At 40.3% G+C, this 18,779-nt stretch overlaps 1 protein-coding gene across 5 annotated transcripts in view; it reads left to right on the forward strand.

Moving 5' to 3' along the window:
- The window catches only part of usp24 (ubiquitin specific peptidase 24), a 195,274-nt gene that overhangs the window by 77,165 nt on the left and 99,330 nt on the right, over positions 1-18,779 (forward strand). For all 5 annotated transcript variants that reach the window (XR_005945485.1, XM_041207988.1, XM_041207989.1 and 2 more), the window contains exons 19-28: positions 313-424; positions 2,083-2,159; positions 5,525-5,665; positions 6,421-6,474; positions 6,559-6,674; positions 8,876-8,942; positions 10,060-10,170; positions 11,669-11,767; positions 16,435-16,593; positions 17,160-17,245. Coding sequence is in view for 4 of the 5 variants with exons in the window: in XM_041207988.1 (XP_041063922.1) it covers positions 313-424; positions 2,083-2,159; positions 5,525-5,665; positions 6,421-6,474; positions 6,559-6,674; positions 8,876-8,942; positions 10,060-10,170; positions 11,669-11,767; positions 16,435-16,593; positions 17,160-17,245 (1,022 nt within the window). In the remaining variant the exon portion in view is untranslated. The remainder of the gene's footprint in view (positions 1-312; positions 425-2,082; positions 2,160-5,524; positions 5,666-6,420; positions 6,475-6,558; positions 6,675-8,875; positions 8,943-10,059; positions 10,171-11,668; positions 11,768-16,434; positions 16,594-17,159; positions 17,246-18,779) is intronic.

An 18,779-nucleotide genomic window follows, 5' to 3' on the forward strand; every position in this document is an offset into this window, starting at 1 on the left:
TGATTTGTTGTGCTCTCTACTATTATCACATCTCTAGATATTCCTCCTTTCATAACCCTGGCATTTAACTTTAGAACCCCTTTTTACCGTCAACCCTTGCCAGGAGTGGATTTGACATTGTTGTTCTCACTGCTTCTGCATTCAGGGATGGTTGTAGTGAATATAAAAGGGATTGTAAAAGATTTGATTTTCTTTAAAGGCATTGGTCAATTAGTAAATTTTTATTATTGCATGTAAACTTCAGTATTTTTCAAAGGAAACACCATTCAATAATTTGGAAATTTAATTATTTTCTGAACAAATCTTCTCCAGTTGTGTTTTGAATGGTTTACCAAAGGACATGGAGACTTGGAGAGTGATATTCAACAGCAGCTTTTTAAGGAGAAAATCCTCAAACTGGAACCCTATGAGATCACAATGAATGGTAAGTGGTTGGCAATTTATATACAAAGAAAAAATGAACTTCCATCCATCCTGAGCACTTTATATTCTTGGAATGTTTTAAGGTGCTTCACAGCCAATGCAGTACTTTTAAAGTGTTGTCACTATTATTTTGTAGATAAGTAGCTGGTAATTTGAAGTTTTGCACAACAATCTGTTAATAATGACCTTGTGTCCAAATAGCCATGTTGCTAAGAGATTTGTTTGTCATTTCTCTTGGGATTAGGTTGGAATGTGAAGATATAGGCGAGTGAAAAGGGGCACATAAACTTTTTTGAAAATAAGTGCTGAGATTCCCATAGTATGGGAACAGAACTTGATGAAATGTAAGGTTATTACCCTGCCATTTTAGTATTTTTTGCTTTACTTAGTTTAATTTGTCCTGGACCTCTGCATAAAGGGTGGCAAAGTAACAACATTATTTCTATCCTAGGCTGTCCTTAGCAAATAATTTGCATTGGGATTAAAGGTTTACACTTCGCAAAAGAGTTTGTATGCTATGTTTCTACACTAAAATGGTATTGAAAAGATGAGAGGTGATCTTCTTGAAATATATAAGATCCTGAGGGGATTTGACAGAGTGGATACTCAGGGGATGTTTCCCTGGATGGGAGGGACTAGAACTAGGGGACACTATTTAAAAATAAAGTGGGGGGGGTCTTATTAGCGATGGAAATTATGGGAATTCTTTCCTCTGAGGGTCGTTAGTCTGTGGAATTCTCTTCCCCAGAGAGTAGTGGAGGCAGAGTCACTGAGTATGTTTAAGGCTGAGTTAGGTAGATTCTTGATTGGTAAACAAGTCAATAGTTATAGGCGGTAGACAGCGAGGTAGAGTTGAGGCCATAATCAGATCGGCCGTGAAGTTCTCAAATGGCAGAACATGCTCAAGGGATCAAATGGCCTGCTCCTAATTCTTGTGTTCCTTGGGGTCAAGAGTCTAAATCTTGTTTAGGCAAGACTGTATCATTCATTCATTCTCAGTACATGATCATGTCTATGTTAAAATATCTCCTCTGTTCTGAAAGGTTGTGTGCTATTTTCTGCCTTTTTATTTACCTGCTGCATTGGATCATCAAAGTTAAACGTGTATACTTGCTTTGAGCCACCAGAACATTCCAGTTTCCTTCAGGCATTTCCAACACTTTTTAGCTATTAAAGACTCAGGTTTTTGTTTTCACTGTCAGTTTTCAGACTCCATATTTTGTTACGTTTCTTGATGACTGTTCTGCTTCAAGGAGTTGAGCCAGACATGGAGAAGCAGTTAGTTTAAATTATTTAATACTTGTGGAGAATATATTTTAAAAAGTTATTTACTCTTGTGTACTATTCCCCTACCAAAATGAATCAGCAGCTGACCTGATTGTTTCATACTTGCATCAGACCATTAAGGTTTGTATGGGAATGGTAAGAATATTACTTCTCCTTGCTTTTGGGAATTGCCTGAAGTGACTAATTGCAGGCACAAACCATTGAGTTCCTACTCTGTGGCAGAGTAGTATTTCATATTTTAAAAAAAAGTAGGTAACCGGCAACATATAACTTTCTCATGAAACCCTTTCTTGTTTGTCTTGAGACTCTGATTTAATTTAGCTCAGTAACCAGCAGTTCTTTAAATCCATCCTGGTTCTCTTTTTTTTGTAGGGTTTAATCTCTTCAAAACTTTTTTTGAGATTGTAAACCTTTCTGATCATCGTTTGAAAAAACAAGGTGCTCAGCTGGTAAGATGTTTTTTGTTTGGTGCTTCTGCTGAAAATGTTACTTGGGCATTTAAAGTTTGCCCCTAGTTTTATAACTGGTCAAAATAGGATGGAGCGATGTAGTAAATGGAACAGAGTTTAAAATTTTATATTGTGTTGTTGCATGCTGATTTTTTTTTTTTAAAGCCTTTAGACCCCATTCTCTTCTCTAAACAATGGGAGTGATTTTTGTCTGCCAACCACGCTGTCTTTTGGCATGAATGGGGTAGTAGCGCAACAATTTTTAAAGAAAATGCCAATTTCTCACAATGTGATTTAGGCATTGAGAGCTCCCACCCATAACCAGTAGGAACCTGATAAATATCCGCAAGTTAAGGTCGTATGCCAGTTTTTTTTTTTACCCAAATGCCACTTTGGTTGCTATTGACAGTTCTTCAAATTGCCCACAAATCATGGGGCTGTCCAAATCGGGAAGAGATGTCATTTTTTTTCCCCATAATTTAAAGTTGCTCTTTAAGTAAAAGGCTGGAAAATTTTGGGAGACAATTTGCTTAAATTAGGCTATGCTTTTCTAGGAAAGCTGTCAGTTATGTCACCTGCTGAAACCAGCTGCCCACAGCCAACACAGCATTGCCCGTTGCGGTCAAGTTCACTACAGCCCTCGACGTTTTTGCCCTCAGCTGCCACAGGGCATCAGCAACACCTGTCGGCCTACAGCTCATGCTTACAATAAACAACTCATCCAGAGCAAATGATTTTACCACATTCCCCATGGTATCTGCAAGTGGTAGTGTAGTGTACTAAGTTTTTCTCAGAAGGCAGGATTCCCCCAAGTCCAGGGCCTCATGCATTAAATCCAGTGGCCTTCACACTGCCATTGTTACTTACATAAGTTTCCAATCCTTTAGTAAGGAACGTGTGTGTGATCACCAGCAGTACATCATGTCAGCCTGTGCCTGCCATCCTGGAAGTTGCATCTTGTGTCAAACCTCCATATCGCCCAACCCCTCGCCCTTTTTCACAGCAGGTTAAGCTGGCTGCTTTTGATCAAGGCAATCCCCTGTGCATTTGGCTTGTGGATTTTCTCAGAAACCCATGTTCATTAGCTGATTGATTGGCACTACAACCAGTTCTAAGCCTTGAGTAGAGCCCTCATTGAGCAAACCATTGGGCTCCTCAAGTAATCACTCTGCTGCCTGATGCAACTCAGAGTGTCTCCTAATGATGGTGGTTTGTTCTGTGCTGCATAGCTTCACTCTGCAAGGAGATAACAGATGAAGCTACCTTGGACTTGGACTTGGACTTTCAGTATAATGGAGGCAATGACATTAAGGTGATGAGGAAGTGAGATGGCTCTTAACAGTTTCCTGCAGACAGCATCATTGACAGCAGCTTAGTGAACAGTGCTTCAGCTGAACAATCTATGTTCCCTTGCATTAACAATGTCTCTACCAATCTTTTACCCTCCAATAAACTGAATTTGTCCAAATACCAATATTGGTATTATGTCAACTAACATAAAGTCGGCAGCTGCTTCTGGAACATAATTTGCATACTCAGATTTCAAAAAGCATTATAATTTACCAATTGTCAACATTTCACCGGGGTGGTCAATTATGCCTATCATAAGAACAAGAATAAATAATTTAGCAGCTCAAGCATGTTCCACCATTCATTGTGATTATGGCTAATCTGTGAACTAATTCCTTTTACCCTCCTTTGCCCCCTGTCCTTTAATTCTTTTGGGTAACAAAAATCTATCAATCTCAGATTTAAAATTAACAATTGATTTAGCGTCAGTTGCTGTTTGTAAGAGCTCCAAACTTTTACGATCCTTCGTGGGTAGAAGTGTTTCCTAACTTCACTCCTGAAAGTCCTGGTTCTCATTTTTAGGCTATGTCTTCTATTCCTAAACTCCCCAATGGGTAGAAATAGTTTCTCTCTCTACCTTGTCGGCTCCATTAGTATCTTAAGCGTTTCCATCAAATCATCTCTTGATCTTCTCAGTTCCAGAAAATACAGCCTTAGTTTGTATAATCTCCCCTTTTAATTTACCCGTTAGAGTTCAAGTATTATTCTCTTTAAATCTATGCTGCACTCCCTCCAAGGTCAGTATATCCTCCCTGAGATCTGCTCAGAGTACTCCAGGTGTAGTCAAAGCAGGGCTTTCAAGTATGACTTCTACCCTGTTATATTCTAGTCCTCTATGTATAAAGGTCTTTTTGGTTATTTTCTGTAAATGTCCATGACACTTTGATCCATGTATATGGACCCTTAGTTGCTTTGGGCCTCCATTTTTTTGTTCAAAAGTGCATGATTTCATGCCTGTTCTGAAATCCATGTAACACTGTTTTTTCGCACATGCATGTCTTAAGGGCGCTTACCAAGCTCAGTGCTTCAACAAGTGGTTGTAGCATGTGTAGTAAAAGACTGCTTTGACACATTCAAGGGTTTTGTGATGCTTGTTGGTGACCTGTAGGTGTTTTGACCTGGCTGCAGGCTACAGCAACTTCCAAGGCATTCTTGGGCACCTGACTTTCTGGCAAGGTAACTAGATCATCCTTAAAAAGGGCAGTATATACCCCTCCCTTTGCGCCACTGCCACTCACTCTCTCATGGCACTGTGTCTCAGTGATCCAACTGATTTTCTGGCTGTCTTTATATAGCAGTAGCTTCATTGGATTTCCCTCCCTCCCAGGAGACTAGTTGCCAGCAGAGAGTATAATTAATGCTGGAACCTACCTTGAATATTAAAACGAATTCCAGCCACGAAGATGTATCTGATCTCATCCAGGTGTCATGGGGTAGATGTAATAGGCATATGATTTATGTGATAATCAAAATATGTCCCTGCAAACTTTTCTCAGTTGAGAAGACAGATAAGTGGCCATCCTATATCATCAACAACTTTTTATTTGTAAAGTGCTTTTAACGTAATAAAACCAAGCTGCTTCTCAGGAGCAATATGAAATTAAGCATGAAATCGAGCCACGCAAGGAGATAATTAGGTCAGATGACCAAAAGCCTGGTCAAAAAGTTGGGAAAATGAGTGCTTTGCTAGGTAACCAGCAAAAACAAAATGGGATGGTTTACCTCATGTAAAATGTCACAAAGCCTACTCTGTTGACCTTATGGCACAAAATTAAAATGAGCATGTTCTGTGGATAATTGGATTGCATTCATGGAAGGAATTGGCTGCATCACTGTCTTTTATGAGTATTTTTTGAAAACGGTGGGTTTTCACAGGGTCTGGTGGGTCTGTAGTGCATTAATCTGTACTGTGAAGAACTGTTTTAGGAAATGCATGGCAACATAAAGAAAGCAAAAGGAGTTGCTGCTTGGGTGGGGACAATTAACTGCTGTACATTCTTGTTTCCAATGACCAGCATGTTGAAAAGCTGGAGCTAACAGGAATGGACTTCATCTGGAGAATTGCAATGGAGTCACCGGATGAAGAAATTGCCCATGAAGCAATCCATCTGATCATTAATTACAGCTACATCAGCCTCAATCCGCGTTTAAAAAAGGTACACTGCAAAAGTCAAGTATGTCTGAGATGGGTCAGTGGCAAGGATAGCATGACAGAATTTAATTTAAAGAACATCAAGCTGTTAAATTGACTAAATTTACTTATGGCCTTTAACATTCTGTGAAGGTAGCTCATTCACAAATGAGCTTTGCTTCTGCCTTCATAGATTTCTTTGACTTGCAGATCTTGAACCTTTTTTTGTGAGTTTATTGCATCAATTCATTATCCATAATTCTGATTCCTATGAAAGAAATGAAGCATAAGCCCAGGACCTTTTATTGACTGAGAGAGGTTATGTTAGGATATGGGAATTGTCTAGCACTAAAATTGTGCCCCAATGATTTTGCTCATTAACTGTGATGCCCTATTAATTTGTATTTGGACATTTTACTCATTTTCTGATACTTAGCTTTGGCATGGTTAAACTGTAATTTCGCACTGCTGCTGATTTTTTAAAAATTCTGCATTGTGATGTGAAATTACCTGATGTGATGAGAATCATTTTTATTTCTTCTACTTAATGTTCCTCATAAATGTGCTTTTAAAAAACATCATGCGATGAGGAAAAATAGCTTTTGTATTCCAACTGGGTTTATAGCTTGGGAGTGATCCATTCTGGAGCAGTCTGGTTTCTCTGAAGCTCTTGATGAAGCAGCAGAAATGAATTTCAGATATGAAAGATATTAAGCCTGTCTGCATAACATGGGGAAAAATATCCAAAGACTGACCATTATTACTTCATTTCTCTTTTAGGACTCTGTTTCCCTTCATAAGAAATTCATAGCAGACTGCTACAAACGTTTGGAAGTAAGTGGAAAATTTAAAACGTGGTGTTTTATTATCATTGTGATCTTGTTTTTAATGTTTTTTGCTTATCTTTTGCCGTTGCAGGTTGCTAGTTCAGCACTAGGGGGCCCCACTTTGACACATGCTGTTACAAGAGCGACTAAAATGCTGACAGCTACAGCCATGCCTACTGTAGCTACATCTGTACAGTCTCCATCTAGGTAAATCTAGTTTTCATTCTCATATTTTTGTGCTCTGTAAACTCCTGTTTTAGATTTTAAATGTTGGTGGGTTACATGTTTTGAAAATGTAAACACACCTGCTCTGATTTTAACCACACCCACCCAGGAAATGCATCAGAGTTAGTTCAGATGCCTATTAATGGTCAGCAAGTTAGATTAAAATCAGGGCTATAGTTTCCAGGCTTGAAAATGCTCATTGATAAGCCAGTTAGCTAGCAATCCATAATCATCTTTGCGCCCATATTTGTTTGTCATGACACAGATTACTAACTGAAATTCCAGTTAATAAACCACCTAGTTTTCTTCTCTATCTCACACCTTACCCCGGAAAAAATTGTTTAAGCCATACATTACTCTGTGAGCTGTTTCGTGACCTATTATAGAAAAGAGAAAAAAGCCAGAAGATTGTAGATCCACCAGGATGTTACCTGATTCGGAAAGTACAGTTAGGAGAAAATTAAGATACTGGGACTATTTTCACTGGAGCAGTGAAGCATAAAATATTTAATGGTGCTTTTTTTTTATTATGAAGGGATTTGATAAAGTGACCAGAGTAAATAATTCTTGTAGTTGGAATGAAAGGTCATCAGTTTAAAATAGTCATTGCAAAGGATGAGGGTTAAGAGATATTTCTTTATTCAGAGGATTGATGGATCAGGAAAACTTTGCCATAAGGAGCAATTGAAACATTGCATCTTTAAGGAAAATTTGGATAAATGTTTGAATCAGAGGAAAATGCAGGGCACTAGAGCACATGTGGAACACTAAGATGAATTTTAGATTGCTTTACCAAAGTGCTGGTACAGCCACGTGGGTCCAAGTTGTTTCCTTTTGTTCTGTAAACCTCTATGGGGCAATAATTTGCTCTCCATTCAGTTTTTTTTTTCTTCCACCTCCCTCCCTTCTTTTCTAAATTAAAAATGTGAAGGAATCAGCCTGCCCCTAGTTCCCTTGCCATGCGATGCTGACTTTCCTCAAAGCTTTCTTGCTCCTTGCAATTTTCATAGGATATGATGTGTGGGAACAAGACTGTTGCCTGACTCTCTCAAATGTATTTTTAGCAGATAGTGCTGGTGTGTCAAATGCCACTTAAGCTAATCACATTTAAACTATATTTTTCAGCTTTTTCTGTCTGTTTGCATTTTGCCATTGAGGTTTTATCTTTGGGCAAGACCATAATTGGACCTTATTTTACAATAGAGTCTAGTTTTGGCCCTTGCATATTGTGGGTGATATCGAGCATATAGAATAGCTTCAGAGGAGGGCTGGGTCTATTCACTTTAGATATATGTAGACTTTGAGGTGAATTGATAGAGGTATATAAAATAGTTGAATTTGATTATGTTCCTATTAATTGGTTGGAGAAGCAAAGGAGTTGTACATCAAAGCTATGCAATTGTATATGGGAGGCAAGACAAGGAAGGTGGAACCTTCAACTCGAGTAAAATTAGTTGGCAGAGCACAACTGAACCAGATTTGAAGCACTGCAACTCTGGAGTTTAGAGGAGGAAGGTAGCATCATGAGAGAAAAGGGAAAATAGAGGAGGTAAAGCATAGCCAGAGATAGGACTTGGGAGAAGTTGGAGAATATTGGAAGTTGAAGGAAAGAAGGCCTGACATGGGTAAAAGCTGGGTGAATGAGGGGAAAACTAGAGAAAAATTGGAGGGGGAAGAGTGAACAGGCTTGAAGAAAGGTTAACTGTGGGATGATGTCCAAATAGGGTTAGAAGTTAGACTTTGTTTCTTTAATCTGAGGATTATGGATCTTCGGACTAAGTTACTGATTTGTGTGGTGAGTGTTGACTCTTAGCAAGCCTTGAAAAGAGGGCTGCCTCAGTTTCTGCCAGGGCAGAGGTCACATCTTGCGTGAATACCAGGAAATATAAGCACGGTCATTGGGATCTCCTGGACTATCCATGTGATCACATGGCTACTGATGGGCTGGGGTATCTAATAATATTTCAGGCATTACAACTATGTGGGGGAGGTTGGATGTCCCAGATGGCCTTTCCCCACCTGTCATTTTTGTATGCTTATGTTTCAGTTATGTGCCTATTTCAATATTATGTTACGGAACTTAAGTTTACCAAAAAGCTCCATCTAACTCATTGTATTCTGTTTTTGTAAGGACGTGTCAAGGTACTGTTACCAGTTATGTAATGTTTACCTCTCAATTATAGGTCCAGTAAACTTGTCATAATTGAGCGGCTGCTGTTGCTTGCAGAAAGATATGTGATTACAATAGAGGTGAGCAAATGGATGACCATATCTCCAATAAATAGTGATACCTTTTCTATCACAAATTCATTTATTCATATTTAATACTCCAAGTTTAATATCTTATTTTACACCAGGATGAATCACAATGCAAAGATTTTTATTTGGTAGTTGATCGCCTATAGTCATTGTATATGGAAGGCGAGACAGGGAAAGTGGAATCTTCAACTCGAGTAGAATTAGATGGTAGAGCACAACTGAACCAGACTTGAAGCACTGTGACTCTGGAGTTTAAAGGAGGTAGCGTCACTGGGGGAAAGGGAAAATTGAAGTGGTTTGGAGATTGAGCTGATTAAATGGGAAGGTAAAGCATAGCTAGAGGTGGGACAAGAAAGAAGCTGGAGAATATTGAAAGTCAAAGGAAAGAAGATCTGACATGGATAAAAGCTGGGTGGATGAGGGGCAAAGTAGAGAAAAGCTAGAGGCCAAAAAAGAGGGGGAAGAGTGAACAGGCTTGAAAGCTCTGCTGATGGAAAAGTTAAGACCACAGGATGATGTCTAAATAGGGCTGGAGCCCAAAGGAAGTGGATGTATTATTGCAATCAGTGGCACCAATATGGTAAGTCGGGGCAGAGTGGAAGGGTGAAGAAGAGGGGAACGGTGAGCACCAGCTTTTAAGAGATAAATGCTCTGCAGTTGAAGTGCCCAATTAAACCTTTCCTTTATAAAAAAAAAAAATAGAAAAGTAAATAAATTGGTACATAAGCCTTGAAGACTCTGAAAAGTAGGAATAGGTAAGCTAGTGGGCCTGTGGTATTTGTACTGTACTAATATTTTTCACTTGAACGTAGAAAACAGTATCGTAAGTACAGGCTTGGTACTCCAAGTCCTTTTTTTTTACCTTAACTTAATCTATTGTCTTTGGAGAAATTCTGGTCATCCACTCGAATAAGTTTCCTTGCTTCCAGTACAGAAGCACCTTTGTCCCTGTTTGGCATTGGAAATTTGTGGACAATTTGCAGAGTATGCCAAAGTTCTGTTCTGGAATAGTGTGGATGTTGGTATCTCAGTGTGATTTGCCACTGGACTATCTTAATGTGGGGTTCAGGTGTCTTTTATGTTAAATTTATGACCATCTTTTCTGCAGGATCTATATTCTGTTCCTCGGACTATCCTACCTCACGGCGCCTCTTTTCATGGACATCCTGTAACTATCTCGGTCATCTGCGAATCTACGAAAGAAACATTTAGCGTAGAGGTTAGTGTTGTTAGATTTTTGCATTTGTGACCCCACACACAAATATTTCAATCTTCCACAGAAAACCCATATGTCAGTCAATTGTTTTCTTTCCTCTATTTCTGAAACTAGAATGATTTTTACATTTTTATAAAGTCTCTATTTTACCTCTTAATTTTTAGAGCTTCTTCTTCATTGCCCCTTTAAAGGGGGAAGCAAATAAACTCATGTGAAAACTATAATAGGAATTGCAGAAGGCAAATTCTGACTAGACCAAGATAGCCAGTCCTAGTTTTTGTGGCCCGCAGTTTCCTTGACAGACCCTGCGTTTTACTGATTTTGTTCTCTGACCTCAAATTAGCAATTAGTTCCCCATGTGAAGCAAAGCTTTAGGGAAGAATTTATTCTTTCTATAAATTACAGTGATTAAAAAAAATGAAAGTTAACAAAAGATGTCAAATGATTACAACTTCGTAAATCAGAGGAAGACAACGTAACAAAATTCAAGTTAGAAAGAAGGAAATTGCAACCTACGAGAAAGTAAACATTGAATGAAAGGAGGAAAATAAAATGAACGTGTACATTAAGAAGAAATATGGTGGTGCAAATCTGATCTGTGCATTTTTATTTGAATTTGTTGCTCGTGTTTTGCTCCACACCTCTATTAAAAGGAAAGTGAGATTGTTGCTTCCCCTGACATTAACGAGTGCAAGATGAAAAGCTTGGACAAAATGTCTTTTTTCAGCAATATGAAAGAGATTTTGGAAATCTAGTCAATATTAGTAATTTAAAGGGTATGGTGTATGCAAAAATCTAGGCATTTTTGGATACTAAAAGCATTATGTATTGTCATGTTTTATTTGCAGATCTCAAAGAAAACTGAGTTGTACCAGAATTTAATTAAGCACCTCCATGCTAGAGGATGCACAAAAGCTGTCCAAATGGCTTGACCTTCTTTGGTATAGTTCAAATAAATGAAATAGTGAATGATTGGGAGTGCAGATTGTTGAGACCAATCAAAACTGTGGATTTTAAAGGTTGATTTAAAAACATTATGGAAGTGATGAGTTTAATGTTACATTCAACAACACATTGAAACATTGGGCTCTTCAGCTTGCAATGATAACTCATTGGCAACCTAGAGAAGTGGATGCTATCAAAGCATTTGCTGCACTGGTAGCGTCATAGGCATTAAACTGTTAGTCCTATAAAGAGTATTTTGATTCTTTGAGCCTGATCTGATTCTAGTTTGTCATAATATGGTTGGCAAAATGTTGCATTTTTCTTTCTAGCTTTAGTTCAAATCTGACTTCATATGTAACATAATCATTGCTTATCTAAGCCTCCTCAGTAAAATATTTTGATTAAAATTTGTCCTGTTGGCCAGGTTAAGGTCAGAAGTGTCTGAAATTTAACCATCTTTATTGGACACGACCTATCCCAACCAAGTATGCCGGTTTTCCTTTTGACATATGTTTAGCTAGTGCCTAACTATAATGACATTGTGCCCACTTTACAGGCTCACAGCAACGAGACTATTGGGAGTGTCAGGTGGAAGATAGTATCGCAAGTCAACTGTCCTTTGGATAACTTGCAAATATTTGCCAATGATAGTTTGGTGAGTAAAGAAAAAAGGAGGAAAAATAATCAAGCCAGAGATGAAAATTTGACTTGAGGTCTATATTATGTTTGGTTAGGAATGGGGAGAAGGTTTTGGATCTATGGATACCATCATTTTATTAATTGGTATTAAATTTCTACATCAGGAGGGAGTGTTTTAATTTCCACATTTTTCAAAAACAAATTGCTGTCATGAGGTGGGCAATACCATATTTGTTGCCTCTCCCAATCAATGCTCCCCCTTTTTTTGTTGTGCCTATTCATTCAAGTGCATGGGTCTTTAAAATTGTTTTTGTGTACAGATGGTAACTTAAAGGAGCTGACATGTGCCCAGCCTGGACGGAGCAACATTTTAAGAATGTGGCCATGTTGAACAATCCCTCCTCATCCTTTTTGTTTTAAAGTATCTACAGCCTTTGACACAGTTGACTTCACCATCTTCCTCCAAAGCCTCTTCTCCATCACCCAGCTGAGTGGAACTGCCCTTGCTTGGTTCATTCTTACCTATCAAATCACAGCCAGAGAATCATCTGCATTGGATTGTATTCTCACTCCCACATCATTGCCTTTGAAGTCTCCCAAGGATCTATCCTTGGCCCACTCCTATTGCTCCTCAGTGACATCATCCAAAAAAAAACATCAGTTTCCACATGTGTGCTTACGACAGCCAGCTCTACCTTGCCACCACCTCTCTTGACCCCTCCGCTGTCTCTAAATTGTCAGACTGCTTATCCAACATCTGGTACTGGATGAGGAGAAATTTCTTTGAACAGAATATTAGAAAGACCAAAGTTATTGCCTTTGCTATCCACCACAAACTCTGCTCACTAGCCACTGACTCTATCTCCTTTCCTGATAACTATCTGAGGCTGAACCAGACTGTTTGCAACCTTGGTTTAACCCCAAGATGTGCTTCCAACCACATATCCATGTCATCAAACTGAGACTGCCTATTTTCACATGAATAATATCGCACAAATATCAGGTCAGCCACTGAAACATTCATTCATGCCTTTGTTAAGTCTATGCATGACTCTTCCAATGCACACCTGGCCAGTCTCCCACATTCTGTCGTCCATAAACTTGAGGTCATACAAAATTCTGCTGCCCATGTCCAAACTCATACCAAGCTCTGGTTCTGTTCATCCATCACCCATGTGCTCACTGAACTATATTGGCTCCCGATCAAGCAATTTAAGAATTCTCATCCTTATTTTCAAATCCTTCCCTGGGGTCCACCCTCTCTCTATCATGCAACTCTTCAAGATATTAGCTCGTCCAATTCTGCCCTCATGTGCATACCCATATATAATCACTCCACCATTGGCAGTTATGCCATCAGCTGCCAATGCCCCAGAAGCTCTGGAATTCGGTTCCTAAACCTTTCTGCCTCTCTGCCTCTCTCCCTTTCTTTATGACCTTTGTTAAAACGTACCTCTTTGATCAAGCTTTTTGTCATCTGCCCTAATAATCTCAACATGTGGCCCAGTGTCAATTTTTTTGTTTCCACTCCTATGAATTACCTTGGGACATTTTTCTACATTAAAAAGCACTAAATCAATGCAAGTTGTTGTACCTCAGAAGCTTCTGACACTGGGATCAGTCTTATGCTCCTCTGCACCATCTCAAAGGCAGGCCTGTGGAGCTAGTTCGCAATCATGATCTTGTTGATGATGGAACAGGCTCGAGGGGCTAAATGGCCTAGTTCTGTTCCTATCCTATAATAACAGAAAATGCTAGAAATATTTAGCAGCTAAGGCAGCATCGGTGGAGAGAGAAATATTTAAAGTTGCAGGGCTATGACCTTTTATCAGAATCTGTTCCTACGTTCATGGATTTGAATGGGCGCTTTGCATTGCTGGCCAGAAGTGGATAAAATCAAGATCTAGCCTGATGAGAGCATCTGAGCTACCTTCTTGGACTGCATTGCCAATTTAACTCATTTGCCTTGAGTTTCTGAACCAAGTCACTGAAAGTTAGAAACAGCAGTGATTCCAACACTGATTCCTAGACCATCCTATTTAATATTCTTCTCTTATGTTGGCCAGAATTCCTAATAAACAGATTGTTACGAAAATTTGCAACATCATTTTACATGTATGAATGTATTTGTTTCCACTTTAGAACTCAGGTTTAGTCAGTGCTAGGCTATGTTATGGAAAGGGTGCTGTAAGTTTGTATCTTTGCCGTTTGTTGGGATAGACAGAGCAAAGCAATCCCACAACTAATGGATCAGATCAAAGCTCTGCAATCTTGCCACATCCAGATGTGAATGGTGGTGAGCAATCAAACAACTAGCAGGAGGAGGCTGCACAAATATCCCCATCCTCCATGATGGTGAAGCCCAGCACATTAGTGCAAAAGATGAGGCTAAAGCATTTGCAACCATCTTCAGCCAGAAGTGCTGAGTGGATGATCCACGTCAACCTCCTCCTGAAATGCCCAGCATCACAAATGCCAGTCTTCAGCCAGTTCACTCTATTCAATCCAAGTGATGTAAAGAAATGGCTGAAGGCACTGGATATTGCAAAGGCTATGGCCCCATTCCGGCAATAGTACTGAAGACATAGAAAATAAGAGCAGGAGTAGGCCATTCGGCCCTTCGAGCCTGCTCCACCATTCATTATGATCATGGCTGATCATCCAACTCAATAGCCTGCTCCCGCTTTCTCCCCATATTCTGTGATCCCTTTCACCCCAAGAGCTATATCTAACTCCTTCTTGAAAACGTACAATGTTTTGGCCTCAACTACTTTCTGTGGTAGCGAATTCCACAGGCTCATCACTCTCTGGGTGAAGAAATTTCTCCTCATCTCAGTCCTAAATGGTCTACCCCGTATCCTCAGACTGTGACTCCTGGTTCTGGACTCTCCTGCCATTGGGAACACCCTTCCTGCATCTATCTTGTCTAGTCCTGTTAGAATTTTATAGTGCTCCAGAGCCAGCTGTGACCCTAGCCAAGCTGTTCTAGTACAGCTACAACGCTGGCATCAACCCAGCTCTGTGGAAAATTGTCCAGGTATGTTCTGTGCCCAAAAAGCAAGACAAATCCAATCTGGACAATTACTGGCCCATCAGTCTGCTCGTGATCCATCAGCAAAGTGATGGAAGGCATCATCAATGGTGCTTTCAAGCGGCACTTGCTCAGCAATAACCTGCTCACTGACACTCAGTTTGGGTTCTGCCAGGGCCACTCAGCTCCTAACCTCATTACAGCCTTGGCTCAAACATGGACAAAAGAGCTGAACTCCAGAGATGAGGTGAGCACGACTGCCCTTGACATCCAGGCAGCATTTAACTGTGTGTGGTATCAAGGAGCCCTGGTAAAACTGAAGTCAGGAGGAAAACTCTCCACTGGTTGGAGCTGTACCTAGCACAAAAGATGATTATTGTAGTTGTTGAAGGTCAATCATTTCAGTTCTGGGACATTGCTGCAGAAGGTCCCCAGGGTAGTGTCCTAGGCCCAACCAGCTTCAGCTGTTTAATCAGTGACCTTCCCTCCATCATAAGGTCAGAAATGGGGATGTTCACGAACTGTACAATGTTCAGCACCATTCACGACTCCTCAGATAATGAAGCTGTCCATGTTCATATGCAGCATGACCTGAACAATATTCAAGCTTGGGCTGATAATTGGCAGGTAACATTCATGCTACACAAGTGCCAGGCAATGACCATATTCAATAAGACAACATCTAACCATCTCCCCATGTCATTCAATGGGACTACCATCACTGAACCCTCCACCATGAACATCCTGGGAGTTACCAGGCGTTACCATTGACCAGAAACTGAACTGGACCAACCATATAAGTACTGTGGCTACAAGAGCAGGTCAGCGGCTGGGAATTCTGTGTTGAGTAATTCACCACCTGACTCGCCAAAGCCTGTCCACTATCTACAAGGCACAAGTCAGGAGTGTGATGGAATACTGTCCACTTGCCTGAATGGGTGCAGCTCCAACAACACTCAAGAAGCTTGACACCATTCAGGACAAAGCAACCTGCTTGATTGGCACCCCATCCACCATCCTCAACATTCACTCCCTCCGTCACCAATGTACAGTGGTTTCAATGTGCTCCATCTACAAGATGCACTGCAGCAATTCTCAAAGGCTTCTTTGACAGCACCTTCCAAACCCGTAACCTCGACTACCTAGAAGGACAAGGGCAGCAGATGCATGGAAGCACCGCCAGCAAGCTTCCCTCCAAGTCACTCACTATCCTGACTTGGAACTATGTTGCCATTCCTTTACTCGTCACTGGCTCAAAATCTTAGAACTTGCGAACAGCACTGTGGATGTACCTACACCACATGGACTGCAGCAGTTCAAGAAGGCTGCTCACCCTCTCAGGGAAATTAGGGATGGACAAAGATGCTGGCCCAGCCAGCGATGCTCCCATGCTGTGAAAGATGAGGGGGAAAAATTGTTGCAAGATAATGTCTCTGGGGAACAACAAGGAAATGTGCAGGAGTGTTTTACCACTGATTTTTATTTTTCAATATCTCCCATTTTTAAAAAAATGTTAATTCCTCCTTTCCATCCAGTTCTTATTACCTGTTCTACAGTGATAGCAAAGATAAGTCAAGGGGCTTTGTAACCTCATTGTCTTCATTGTGCTGCTTATTTTCTGAAAATGAAAATCATGTGTGTTGTTCTCCTAGCTGACCATGAACAAAGATCAAAAATTGCTCCACCAGCTGGGGTTTTCAGATGAGCAAACATTAACTATAAAGACGCCCGTGATGGGCACAGCATCGGGGAGTTCAGTTGATACATCTGCCAGCAGTGGTGTGTTCAACTCAGCTTATGCTATGGAACAGGTTAGACAAAGTTTATGTAAATTTTACAGATATTAATAAAAAACAATCAAAATGCCTCAGCATCAAGTTCTTTGAAATTGAGACAGTGAAAGTTGTTGCTTGAAACTGGAGTTTGGCTTTAGGCTCTGGCTTCCAAATGTTCATATGAGGCAGTCTGAACCTTAGCCCTTCAATCAACTGAATTATCCTCAGTTCTCCACTGCAGTGTTTGCAGAGGTGTATTGTTTTCCTGTATTATTTAAAAATGGGATGGCACAACTTTTGGCTGTTCATAGAACGAAAGAGACACATTCTTTAGTGCAAATTATTGTCACCAGAAACCAGTCATAAAGCAGGGCTTTCTAAACATGTTTGTGCTGAATATTCTATAATGATTCTATTTAAACCATTTGTACTTTCTAGTCTTGCATTTTGTAACTTAGTGTAACTTTTCTGTTGAATGCACATTCAGTACAGAGTTAAATTTTCCATATTCAAGTGGGATTTAAACTGTTAGAAATTGATGAATATATTTGTTTTGGTCTCTGCTAGCATGTTTCTGATTAGTTTCTTTATCTTTGCAACAGGAGAAGTCACTGCCTGGTGTTGTGATGGCACTGGTGTGTAATGTGTTTGATATGCTTTACCAACTTGCCAACCTTGAAGAACCAAGGTGAGTCTAAAGTTTCAAATAAAATAGTTGTTTATTTGTAATTATATTGTTTCAAAAGCAAAATATTAACAGTCAGTTAGGACCTGTAGAACTATTTTTGATATTTGGGCATTGACAATATTTTACACATAGTGTGAGAAAACCTTTTTTATGCATGGTTAGTGTGAGAAACCCCCAATGGTAATTTGCAGTTCTCCATTGAAAGAACAAAGTCCCCACCTTTACTTTGGGCATTTATGTGGCGAGACCACTGATGGTGTGGGAGTTACAGGCACAGACCATAAGACATAGGAGCAGAAGTTAGGCCAATTGGCCCATCGAGTCTGCTCAGCCATTCAATCATGGCTGATAAGTTTCTCAACACTATTCTCCCGCCTGCTCCCCATAACCTTTGATCCCCTTACCAATCAAGAACCTATCTATCTTGGTCTTAAATACACTCAATGATCTGGCCTCCACAGCCTTCTGTGGCAATGAATTCCATAGATTCACCACTCTCTGGCCAAAGAAGTTTCTCCTCATCTCTGTTCTAAAAGGTCTTCCCTTTACTCTGAGGCTGTGCCCTCGGGTCCTAGTCTCTCCTACTAATGGAAACATCTTCCCCACGTCCACTCTATCCAGGCCTTTCAGTATTCTGTAAGTTTCAATCAGATCCCCCCTCATCCTTCTAAACTCCCATCGAGTATAGACCCAGAGTTCTCAAAGGTTCCTCTTATGTTAAGCCTTTCATTCCTGGGATCATTCTCGTGAACCTCCTCTGGACCCTCTCCAGGGCCAGAACATCCTTCCCTGCATAAGGGGCCCAAAATTGCTCACAATATTCTAAATGTGGCTGACCAGAGCCTTATAAAGCCTCAGCAGCACATCCCTGCTTTTATATTCTAGTTCTCTCAAAATAAATACCAACATTGCATTTGCCTTCCTAACTACCGGCTCAACCTGCAAGTTAACCTTAAGAGAATTCTGGACTATGACTCCCAAGTCCCTTTGCACTCCAGATTTCTGAATTCTCTCCCCATTTAGAAAATAGTCGATGTCTCTATTCTTCCTACCAAAGTGCATGACCTCACACTTCCCCACGTTGTATTCCATCTGCCATTTCTTTGCCCATTCTCCTAACCTGTCCAAATCCATCTGCAGCCTCCCCGCCTCCTCAATACTACCTGTCCCTCCACCTATCTTTGTATCATCTGCAAACTTAGCCAGGATGCGCTCAGTTTCCTCATCTAGATCATTAATGTATAAAGTGAAAAGTTGTGGTCCTAACACTGACCCCTGCGGAACTCCAGTAGTCACCGGCCGTCATCCTGAGAAGGACCCCCTTATCCCCACTGTCTGCCTCCTGCCAGACAGCCAATCTTCTATCCATGCTAGTACCTTGCCTCTAACACCATGGGCTCTTATCTTACTGAGCAGCCTCCTGTGTGGCACCTTGTCAAAGGCCTTCTGGAAATCCATTGGCTCTCCTTTGTCTAACCTACACATTACCTCCTCAAAGAATTCTAACAGATTTGTCAGGCAAGACTTCCCCCTG

This window comes from Carcharodon carcharias, chromosome 16, assembly GCF_017639515.1.
Source record: "Carcharodon carcharias isolate sCarCar2 chromosome 16, sCarCar2.pri, whole genome shotgun sequence".
Classification (NCBI taxonomy): domain Eukaryota; kingdom Metazoa; phylum Chordata; class Chondrichthyes; order Lamniformes; family Lamnidae; genus Carcharodon; species Carcharodon carcharias.